Here is a 12,470-nt window from a genome sequence, read left to right on the forward strand (position 1 = left end):
ATTTCTGTTTTGGTAAGGACATTTAGGATCTACTCTCTTAGTAACTTTCAAGTATATAACACGTTATTGTCAGCTATAGCCCTCATGCTGTACATTAGATCCCCAGAACTTATTCATCCTACAACTTGAAGTTTGTACTCTTTGACCAACATCTCCACATTTCCCTCACTCCTCAGCCCCTGATAATACTGTTCTTTAGTCTTTTTTTAAATTCCACATGTAAGTGAGATCATATAGTATTTGTTTTTTTCTGTTAGACTTACTTCATGTAGTATAATGCCCTCAAGATCCATTCATGTTGTCACAAATGGCAGGATTTCCTTCTTTATCATGGCCCAATAATACTCCTGTGTGTGTGTGTGTGTCCTCTTATTTTTACCCATTTGTCTGAAGATATTTCCATATCTTGGCTATTGTGAGTAATATTGTAATGAACGTGGCAGTGCTAATATCTCTTTGAGATAGTGATTTTGTTTTCTTTGGATATATACCCAGAAGTGGGATTGTTGGATCATATGGTAGTTCTGTTTTTAACTTTTGGGGGGAACTTCCCTACTGTTTTCCACAGTGGCTGCACCAGTTTACATTCCCACCCACCAGTGCACAAGGATTCCCTTTTCTCCACATCCTCACCAACACTTGTCATCTCTTGGCTTTTTTTTTTTTTTTTTTTTAAAGATTTTACCTATTCATTTGAGAGAGAGAGCAAGAGAGAGCACGAGTAGGGGCAGGGAGAGGGAGAAGCAGACTCCCTGCTGAGCAGGGATCCCAATGCAGGGCTCGATCCCAGGACCCTGGGACCATGACCTGAGCCGAAGGCAGACGCCCAACTGACTGAGCCACCCAGGCGCCCCTCTTGTCTTTTTGATAATAGCCATTCCAATAGGTGATATCTCGTTGTGCTTTTGATTTGCATTTCCCTGGTGATTAGTGATGCTAAACAGTTTTCCATGTACTTGTTGGCCATGTGTATGTCTTCTTTGGAAAAATGTTCAGATCCTCTGCCTATTTTTTACTCAAATTCCTTGGTTCTTTTTTTTTTTTTTTACTATTGAGATAGTAGTCTCCCTTTTCCACAGGGGATACATTCCAAGACCTCCAGTGGATGCATAAGATTTGCAGATAGTACTGAATCATATAAACTACATTTTTTCCTGTATATACCTACAATAAAGTTTAATTTATAAATTAGATACAGTAAGAGATTAACAACAATAGAACAATTATAAGAATATACTATAATAAAAGTTATGTGAAAGTGGTCTCTCAAATATTTTATTGTACTATACCTACCCTTCTTATAATGTCTTGAGATGGTAAAATGCCTATGTGATGAGATGAAGTTAAGTGAATAACATATGCATGACATTGGGTTAGGCTACACTATTGACCTTCTGACAGTACCTCAGAAGGAGGATCATCTGCTTCTGGACTGTGGTTGACCACAAGTAACTGAAACTATGCAGATAAGGGAGGATTGCTGTATTTTTTGGATATTAACCCCTTATCAGATAAACAGTTTACAAATATTTTCTACTGTCCCATAGGTTGTCTTTTCATTTTGTTGATTTTCTTTTGCTGTGCAAAAGTTTTTTAGTTTGATATAGTCTCATTTATTTATACTTGCTTTTGTTGATTGTATTTTTGATGACCTATACAAAAAATCCATTGCCACCACCAGTGTTAGGGAGCTTTTTCCCTGTGTTTTCTTCAAGGAGTTCTATGGCTTAGGTCTTATAGTTAAGTCTTTAATCCATTGAATCCCTATAATTTTTGTGAGCGGTATAAGATAAGGGTACAGTTTCATCTGCATGTGATTATCCAGTTTTCCCAACACCATTTATTAGAGACTGTATTCTCTCCCCATTGAGTGCTTTTGATTTCATCGTCAAATATTAGTTGAGTGTATATACAACTGTTTATTTCTGGACTCTCACTTTTGTTCCACTGGTCTCTCTGTCAGTGTTTATGCCAGTACCATACTGATTTTTTTGTTTTGTTTTTTTGTTTCATACTGTTGATTACAGCTTTGTAATATAGTTTGAAATCAGAAAGTGTGATGCCTCCAGCTTTGTTCTTCTTTCTCAAGATTGCTTTGGCTAATTGGGGTCAGTTGTGTTTCTAAACATGAACAATGAAATATCTGAAAAGAATAAAATAATTTATAGTAGCATCCAAAATGATAAAATACTTATGAATAAGTTTAACCCAGGAAGTGAAAGAGCTGTACACTGGAAATTGTAAGACATTGATGAAAGATATTGGGGACTCAAATAAATGGAAAAATATCCCACGTTTTTGGATTAATATTGTTAAAATGTCCATACTCCTCCAAACCATCTGTAGATTCAATGCAGTCTCTATCAAAATCCCAATGGGATTTTTCACAAAAGTAGAAAATCCTAAAATTTGTATGGAACCATGATAACTTAAATGATTTTGACCATCTGGTCTCTACCTGCTTCAAAGATACGATGTCTTTTAACGAATAAGTCACAGGAACAAAAGGCACAACATAAGGAATACAGTCAGTGGTATTGTAATAGTGATGTAACGGGACAGCTGGTAGCTGCACTCGTGGTGAGCATAACATAACGTATAAACTTGTCAAATCACTAAGTTGTACACCTGAAACTAATGTGTGTCAACTGTACTCAAAAAAACATATATGGTGTCTTTTTTTTTTTTTTTTTTTGCCTTATTTAATGTCAGAACTCTTGCATAGCATCAGTCTGGTCCCTGCTTACCATTTTGACCTAATCTCTAAGCACCTCTACTCCCATCCTCCTGGTCCATGCCTTTTGTGTACTTACACTCCCCTCACACACTGTGCACATTTACATCTTCATATTTCTGTTTGTGCTTTTTTGTTGCCTGCCAGACTCCTACTAGTTATCCATCAAGGCCAGGTCAGACATCTTTTTTCCTATAGCTGTCCCTGATATCCCCCTAATAAATAAGATTAAACTCCTCTTTCTTTCATCTCTGTAGTGCTTTACCCGTTGTTATTTCCTAACATTTATCTTTTAAGATTAAGTTACTTATGGGGCGCTTGGGTGGCTCAGTTGGTTAAGTGTCTGTGTTCAGCTCAGGTCGTGATCCCAGGGTCCTGGAATCGAGCCCCGAGTCACGTCGGGCTCCCTGCTCAGTGGAGTGTCTGCTTCTCCCTCTGCCCCTCCCCCTGCTCCTCTGCTTGCTCTCTCTCTCTCTCTCTCTGTCACTCTCTCAAATAAAATCTTAAAAAAAAAAAGATTAAGTTACTTATTAGTCCCTCTAGCTAGGCTGCAAGGTTCTTGAGACTAGGAGGCTTGACTTACTTATTTTTGTATCCCCAGAGCATACTTTAAGTCACACAGAGGAGGTGCTCAGTGTTTGGTAGAAAATTAAAAATTACTTTTTGTGCGATGATGAGTTGGGTAAGTGAAAGGAGCTGTTAGTAGGAGCAGCAGAGATAGAATAATGAGTGGGGAATTTGAGGTGCTTGGTGGAAGAATGAGAGAGGGCGGTTAAAGATTGGAAGGCAAGAAAGGTGGGCAAGGGTGGACGGTAGGTAGAGGTAATATAGACGTGCAGGGCAGGATAGGCAGCCTTCTGGTGAGTAGTAGAACCTCTTGCCATAGTTTAAGGTAAAGGAGGAACAGTTTGAATCAGTGAAAAAGGAATGGTGGCTTTATTCATTTTCCTGCTTGTGCTTCTCTGAAGTTCAAGGTGGGTTTAGTACAATATCTTAATGTAGGACCTATAGACTCTTTATGCCTCATTGCAAACAGAGCTAACAAATTAACAGTGCTGTTTTCTACTTTTTTTTTTTAAGATTTTATTTATTTATTTGACAGAGAGAGAAAGAGGGAGAGCAGGAACACAAGCAGGGGGAGTGGAAGAGGGAGAAGCAGGCTTCCCGCAGAGAAGTGAGCCCAATGCGGGGCTCGATCCCAGGACCCCGGGATCATGCCCCGAGCCAAAGGCACACTTAACGACTGAGCCACCCAGGCGCCCCTCTACTTTTCTTATTTTTATGTGTGTTTTGGACTTTCAAAGCTTTGAGACCCTGCTTTTTCAAAAAAATTTTTTATGTTCTTCAACATTTTCTTTCTTTCTTTCTTTTTTTTTTTTAGAAAGAAGAAATTACCTGATTCTTTTTCACTCCATGGGTCAGTTATGCGACATTCACTTTTGAAGGGAATTTCTGCCCAGATAGTGTCTGCAGCTGTAAGTATTTTGTTCTCTTCCCCAGATTTGTAACCTACAATGGCATAATGAAGTAGGAATGAGCATAAAACAAAGCACAGCACTTCTCTTGGCTGGAGGCTTAAAAACAAAAAAAATAGAATCTGGCTTTCATGGGTCTTGTGTGATTGTTTTTGACTCATAAGACATGGCTACACATCTTGACGTAGAAATTAGTGCAGCCATGAAATAAAGGTCTGCTCAGAGTCTCTGGTGTGCCTAAATGAAATATGGCAGCAAGCCTAAAAGGAACACTATCTGCCTTTTCTTTAAATTCCTTTTTAGTTTAGTTGCCATCTTGTGTATTTGGTTGAGTTAGAATGCTTGTTTTTTTTAGTCTTTTCATATGGAGAAATGATTGATCAGAATCTTTTACAACTGAGTGATTTTCTTGTAATTCACAAAACTCTTTTCATGTACCTTATTTTATTTACTCTTACAACTTTGAAAGTAAGGAAAGCCATATCCTGTTTTACAAATGAGAAGAGAGGCTCAGAGAGGTGATATATTAACTTGTCTTACATCATTGGGTTAGGAGATAGCAGAACAATTACTCCAAATTGGAGTTTCTGGCTCCAGCTGTAGTGCTGCTTTGTTGTGAAATGGAGGTGGTATTGGTGAATGTGGCCAGTGTGTAATGGCTGGAACAGAATATCTGTGGTCTTCTTTGAAAATTTTTTTAGAGCACTGAGTTGATGAAAAAATTTTAATAGATCACCAAGACAATGGATGCTGATTCTGGTATGTTTTATCAAATTTTCAAAGCCTATAATTCTGTGTGGTCTTTCAGTTTTAGTTTTCTGAATTCATTGTGTAGATCTTATGTATAAGATAACAAGATATCCTTCATAAGATATGTACAAAGATGACATATTCGTATCCCAGGAACTTTGACTTTTTAAATGTTTTCATAGAGCTTAATTGGTATTTTGCATATTCAGTTTGGACAAAGTTTTAATTTTCCAGAAGAGTAAGAGCTTGATATAGGAATGGCATCATGACATCATAACCACATTACAGTTGTCAGATTTATCCAAGAAGACTTCTGTTGCAGAAACCAAACCAAACAAACAAAAAGGCAAAAAGGAAAGAAAGTGTTCTCTGTGGGCAATTGGTATACCCTGACCCAGCTCATATATCATGAAGTCAATTTAAATAGAGAGATAGTCAAACCATGGAGGGAACCTGGGCAATTGTCCTGCCTCTTTTAGGTGGAGAGTAACTCAGATTTGCTAGAATGGGAACCACCTGTTGAGGATTACATTTCCATGACGTTTTCTGAATTTAATCCTTATGTAGGTGATGAAATTCATTCCTTTCAAGATCAAGATGAACCAGAACAGTCATTTGACCCACCTGTGCAGTTTTAAAAATATTTTGAATAATGGAGACTGAACTAAAACTCAGACACTGAACATTGATTAGATAAATCTGTTATTTAAAAGGGTTTCTTCTCCCTCTTGAAGAGGAGGGAAAAATTCTAATAAATCCCAGAGTGTTTGCATTCTATTCTTATTTCATTGCTATGGCTGAGCTCCTTTGGTCTGTTAAAATGAAAACTGCTTTTCTTGTGACAGTGCTCATACTCTGCTTTCCTAATGTTGGATTACCGGCTCAATTTAAATTGTATGCTTTTCTGTGATGGTTGGTTTATTAACATGTAAAGCTAGTTATATTTTGGGGTATCTCTCCTGAATAGTTGTTCAGTAATGCCTTCAGCCATGTGGATAGTGATAGAGATGTCAGTAGGATTGCCTGGGGCCTTGCTCATCATGGCTTTGTAGTCCATGCGTGGATGACACTTAGGAGAGATGAAACTTTTGGAGTTGTGAATGAAGGTCACAGCTCATTCACAGATAAAAGTATTATCACAGATGACTATATTTTAAACTAATTCAAATTAATTTTAAAGGTTATTTGTCACTTTGATGATCACCTAAGATAGTAGAGATACCCTAGCACAATGTCCCCAAATGTGTCCACTATAAGCTCCTGACATGCCGATTAAAATGCAGATTCCTGGGCACCGCCCCAGACCTACTGAATTGGCATCTTTAGTAGTATAGCATAGGGGTCTGCATTTTAACAGGTATCTTAGATAATTTTAATGTAGCCTGGCTTTTGAGAATCACTACTCTAAGGTACAGAAATTTATATACTAAATTTCTATAATCTCTAAAGTGCTTCCCACATCTCTGATTTTTTAGCTTTTATTTTTTACACATATTTTTTATTTTTTTGTTTGTTTTTGAGCTTTTAAAGTAAGCTGACTTCTTAATGAAATCAGAAGTTACTTTATGTTCTTCATCTGCTCTCTCATTCTTTTTCCCTATCCAGGACACAAATCAATCATTCATCAAATATTTATTGCATGCATCTTAATTGTCAAGCATGTATACTTAGGTATACTTTATACACACATATCCATACAAGGTTGGGTATATCCTGCTATCCAGAACATTGAACATGGCAGCCTTGTGATTGTTCTTCCTTATATTCCTGTGCACTGAAATAAGTTTCTTGAGTTAGTTCCCAGGAAGCTCTAAAGTTGTATAAAATAGATTCTGCCTTCTGAGAAATTCTAATAACTAGTTGACCACATTGACAGGGACGGACAGAAAAGAAATGTAGAAGTGTTACTAAAGGGCCTGGCCTGGGAACTGAAGCTGAGTTTGAGACACAGTTCTACCACTTCTTGAATAAATTTGGGCAAGTCAGTTATGTTCTTTAAAATTTGTTTTCTTAATCTGAAAAGTCAGAAAAATACATGTTTTATCTCTCTTGCAGTTTGAGAACCAAATAGTGTAATATATGTATGTGAAAGCTTTTTGCTACTACGGTGCTTATCATTGTAAGCTCTTATTATTCAAAGTTACAAAAGCATCAAATAGATACCTTTACGTTTATATGATACTTTACATTTAATTTGATTCTCAGGACAACTCACTGAGGTATATAGGGCAGTATTTGCTATTTCCTTTAACAGATGAGGAGACTAATAACCAGAGGGTTAGAGAGGGTTAGGTGACTTTTCCAAGGTTACTGTACAGAGTTAATTTTTTATTTTCTTATGCCTGAGGACTGACTGAATACACCCTACTTGGGTTTAATTGAGGGGTTATTGGATAATCGACTGGATAGGAAGCTTAGAGGAAGAATATTTTAGCATGTTCCCCTTTTATAAAATCTTTAGGTACTGCTATTGTTTTAACTTATAGTGCTTAGAGTTTATTCACATTATTGAAAGTGGAACTTCTTTCCTCTGTTTTTCTTTGTTTTCATTTATAATCAGTATCTTTCCTAAAGCATTTGTTACAGATAGTAGAATAAAATAATCCACTCTCGTGCTCTTTATATTTTGTTGTTATGTGCAACTTCTGTGGTTTCTCTTAGTTTTCTGTTTTAAAATGAGAATATCTTTTCAAATACTCTTTTAATTTCACTTAGGACAAAGTGGATGCTGGCTTGCCTACAGCAATTGTAAGTACACTTTAAATAATCCTTTAAAGGTAAGCTTGGGTTTGATTGGGTTTTCTTAGATTTATTCTTCTAATGTTCAAAGTTATTGCATAAATTATAATAAAATCATAGGTCATTTACTGTCAGTAATCAGATTTAAAATTTTTCCATATTGAATGTTCTCTTCCTTTCTAGTGTATTGTTATTCTTCAGGCTTTTGTTTGAGAAGCATATAATGGAATAATGAGTAGCCTTTTCCAGATTTATTTATATATGGTCGTCCCATGCCCAAGTAAATTTGCTCCTTCTGTAATTTGGCCTCCCTTTGGTTATAAGGGAGTGGAAAACAGCATTTGGTGAAATCACTTCGTGGTAAATAGTACATTTAATAGTTCTGCACTCCCTTGCCAAGCCTGCCAAATAGTAAATCTGTGGCACGATCATAGAGAACTGGGGGATATTGAAAGCACACTAGTGCCTTCTTTGCTTGAACACTTCCAGCTGTCTCCTGTAGCTTTCTTATTAGTCAGTTGGTGAGGAAGTGGGCTGAATTTTGAATATTTCTGGTGCCTTTTGGCTCCTGTGAATAAACTGGAGGGCTTTCTCACCCCTTTCCCACACCTCATAGCTGGCTCTTGGTGGGGAGCATAAGTGCCTCACTTTGTCTGGACCCCTGAATTTTTGTTTTTTTTTTTTTAAATTGCTTTAGAGGAAGCTAAGTGGTGTGTTTTTGCCTATAATGTTGAACATATGATATTTTGATATTGTTACCCTTGGAGTAAATTTAGAGGGATTCCCAGAAATAAAACGTCCTGAGTTTCATTTCCCGTTTTGCCTCCTAGATGAAATTCTCCTTATTTATAATAGTTGGTATGTCATCTGGTGCCTAAAGGAAAGAAGACCGACAAATTCAACGTGGATTGTTTCAAGATCCTTGATGTAATGTTTCAAAATGTAATCTTCCCTTTTGTTCTCAGGCAGTGTCCAGTCTGATAGCTGTGGGTACATCTCATGGATTGGCTCTAATATTTGGTAAATTTTCTAAGTACTTTCCTTACTGTAGATATTAAGTATCCTTTTGGATTTTATCTTTTAATCGTTGTAAACTTTGTTTTCTTGTGAAAAAAATCAGAAAAACTTGAAAAGTAGCAGTCAGTAGGTTTTTTTAAAAATTATTTATTTATTTATTGTCAGAGAGAGTGAAGGAGTGTGCACGCGTGTACATGTGCACAAGCAGGGGGAGCGGCAGGTAGAGGGAGAAACAGGCTCCCGGGACGTTGCGCATGGAGCTGGTGTGGGATTTGATCCCAGGACCCTGGGATCATGACCGGAGCTGAAGGCAGATGCTTAACCGACTGAGCCACCCAGGCGCCCTAGTCAGTAGTTTTGTAGTTAAAATTACTTGACCCAAGTTCATTCTGTTGCTCGTTGCAAGTTTTTCTTCTCCATGAATTTGTAAGTTATCACATCATATCTTTTGACTCTGCAGACCTAGACAGAAAGAATATAAAGTTGAAAGGGACCTTGGGTTGTCCTCTTGTTTGCCTCAGTTTGTGGTGGTGGTGATTTTTGATTCTAAATCATATCCTAGCAGGTATTCTGAAAGATCTTGAGGAAAAGAGAGTCACAGGCTTTCTCAATAATTTTTTGTAACTCAAACTGACAATAAGTTCTTTTTCATTTACATTGTACATCCCTCTAACCTTAAAAATTTCTATCCTATAATCACATTCATTTATTGGTTGAGAAGAAAACTTAACATTCATTTGTATAGTAGATGGATAGTGTTAACTATTTTCTCTTTTTTTTCCTACATGAGACTAAATAGTCCTAGTTTCATTATTCTTTGCATTACTTTTGAATTCAGTACTATGAGCAGAACATCTTCTGTTTTTTTATTTAAAAACTATTAGATATATTTTTCTGTCATTTTTTAATGTTCTCTTCTGCATCTTCAGTCTTTTGCATCTCTCTTAAATGGAATTCCCAATAAGATTGTATTTTAGTGAAGAATCTACAGTATATTATATAAGGATTACCTGGGAACACTTTAATACACAGTACTACAGTACAACAATTTAATCTCTGTTGGCCTTGCATCATTATTTACCATATGAATTAAAAAGTGGTTATTTTCCCTTGTTTTTGAACAATATGAATTCTTTTTTATAAATATGCTAAAAATCTTTATCATCTGATTTTAACAGTCTTTTAAGAGGTGATTGATTTAAATAATAGAGTTATTATTTGGGAGTGTGAAGAATGAACACAAAATATAATTCTCTTGAGAGAACTTTAGAATTAATTCTTTGAATAATTTTTTTCTTATTTCATAATTGATATGTGTTCATAGTAGAAAATTTCGATGAACAAACGGTTGAAGATATAACAAACTCTACCATCCAGGAATAATCCCTAACATTTCTGTATGGCCCTCTAATCTTTTTTTTTTTTTTTTTGTACGAGTGTGTGTATATGTACACACCCAAAATGGAATCATGTTAATTTGTAACCGGCTTTTTCTTCATAATGAACATCTTTGCATGTAATTATATATTCATCTGTAACATCATTTTTAATGGCTACATAGTATTCTTTTAAATGGATTCACCATAATTTAGCCATTTCCTACACTAAGACATTTGGGTTGTTTCTTAAAAAACAGTATAGCAATGAACATCTTTGTAACTGCATTTTTGTGCACATGATTACTTCTTTAGAACAAATTCCCAAGATGGGGTTGCTTAAGGACAGTTGCTTATAAACATTTTATTTTTTATTTTTATTTTTTTCCATGTTTCATAATTTAATTAAATAGGAACATTTTATACACTTCTGATATAACCTAATCGCTTCTAGGAAGTTTTACCAGCCTCCTCTCCTATCAGGTGTAAGAATGATTATTTTCCTGGGGAGGCATAATTGGTGTTAGATTGAAAGGATTTGGGGAAAGGATCGTAAAAGAACCTTTAGTTTAGTGTCCTTATTTTACAATGAGGTGATTGAGAACTAGAGAGATTAAGAGAGATACACAGAGCCAAGTTCAGAATCAAGAAGTACTGAATCCCAGGTCAGTGCATTTTCACCATTCTCTATAATTCTGTCCTCAGAGAAAAGGAGGCAGATTCCAAGATACATGAAGAAAAGAATAGAAGAACTAAGATGAATGAGAATCGAGTATAATGTATATGTTTATCTGTCAGAAGAATGCATGTTGAGTTTTTGTTCCCACTTAACCAGTGTTCACTTTTCCTCAACTCCGTCCTCTTTAACATCCCTTCCTTACCACAGGGTTATAGGAATATGTGTCTGTTTATAATCAAACCCATGTAGAGCTACTGCAATGAATTAAATGAATACTTTAAAAATAAAAACCCAACAGAGGAGAAGAGTACATTATCTTTTGCTACTGTCTTCTACTTCTTAATTTCCTTGGGCCTGCTTCTTAATTTTTTTAAGTCTCAACAGCATTGCTGTAGATATGATGAAATGGTAATCTTTCATTACAGTCTCATGGGAAAGGAAGTACGCCAAAGTGAACATTTTGAGAAAGAATCATAATAATCTGGTTATGCTTTGGGTTTTTTTTTTTTAAAGATTTTATTTATTATTTATTTATTTGACAGAGAGCACAAATAGGCAGAGCGGCAGGGAGAGGGAGAAGCAGGCTCCCCGCTGGGCAGGGAGCCTGATGTGGGGGATCAGATGTGGGGGATCATGACCTGAGCCGAAAGCAGACGCTTAACTGACTGAGCTACCCAGGCTCCTGCTTTGGGTTTTTAATCATGCAGTTTGTAACTTTTACTCAATATTTCTTGTGGGGATCTGATTATTTGGACAGTGAGTTTTAACAAATGGATTAAAATTTGCCTGAATGACAATAACAAATGGCAGAGTGATGATACTATGAAGTGTCTGGATTAGAAGTCTGGGTTAAATCTGATCTCATTTAAATATCTTTGCTGATCATAGGAAAAGTGTAGCAGGAAGAATTGTACTTGTTTTAAGTTAACATTAGATTCTTTTTGGAATAGAGGCCTGGGTCATTAAAATAGTGATCATTGTAAGCTTCTTAAAGGCGATGTATATTGCCTATTTCAATGGACTATAGGTATGTGATGATTATTATGTATCTTGGTTTTTTCCTATAATATGGGAGCTCAAAATTCAAATCTTCATAAAGATGTGTCCCTATTCCAAGGCCCTTAGTTTCCTATTTTTGGGGGGTTGTTAGTATACTGAAGTAGATTATCTTTTTGAAGTTGTTTTTATTTCTATCAAACTTCCTGGACTTGGAATTACTCACTGTGCTATGATTTGGATATTATGCATTTTCTCTTTCCCATAATCAATACCTGAACATAATCATAAATTGGTTAATCACATTTAGTATCATTCCCGGAGATAACTAAAGGTTGTCTCTTATACTTTTGAAATTTTACCTGTCTTTCCTCTGAACTTTTGAACTGATTTCTTGCTTTTCTCTTTCTTTTGATCTTTTCTCCATGGATTCAAAGGAAAAGGTATAGTAATTTTGGTTTGCATGAGTGACTGTTTTTCTTTTGACCTTTTTAGTGTTGAAAGAGAATGCTGTCAATTATAGTTGATGCCTTCTTATGAAATGCTTACTGAAAAAAACAACAACAGCTAATTGAAACTGGTTAAAGCAGGGAATGTTAAAAATTATAAATATATGCATACTTTCAATGTTTTATTTTGATTGAAAATATGCAAATACTGATTTTTCTCCTTAATCTTTTGATACAGTCCAAAGCCTTTTCTTT

The 12,470-nt window shown here is 35.9% G+C and overlaps 1 protein-coding gene across 7 annotated transcripts in view; it reads left to right on the forward strand.

Moving 5' to 3' along the window:
* The window catches only part of VPS8 (VPS8 subunit of CORVET complex), a 254,754-nt gene that overhangs the window by 20,350 nt on the left and 221,934 nt on the right, over positions 1 to 12,470 (forward strand). For 5 of the 7 annotated variants that reach the window (XM_027584601.2, XM_027584610.2, XM_027584606.1 and 2 more), the window contains 4 exons: positions 4,116 to 4,209; positions 7,675 to 7,707; positions 8,664 to 8,718; positions 12,204 to 12,209. In XM_027584601.2, coding sequence (XP_027440402.1) covers positions 4,116 to 4,209; positions 7,675 to 7,707; positions 8,664 to 8,718; positions 12,204 to 12,209 — 188 coding nt within the window. The remainder of the gene's footprint in view (positions 1 to 4,115; positions 4,210 to 7,674; positions 7,708 to 8,663; positions 8,719 to 12,203; positions 12,210 to 12,470) is intronic. The other 2 variants (XM_027584603.2, XM_027584605.1) reach the window with 1 other exon arrangement.

Source organism: Zalophus californianus, chromosome 1 (assembly GCF_009762305.2).
Source record: "Zalophus californianus isolate mZalCal1 chromosome 1, mZalCal1.pri.v2, whole genome shotgun sequence".
In the NCBI taxonomy this organism is placed as follows: Eukaryota; Metazoa; Chordata; class Mammalia; order Carnivora; family Otariidae; genus Zalophus; species Zalophus californianus.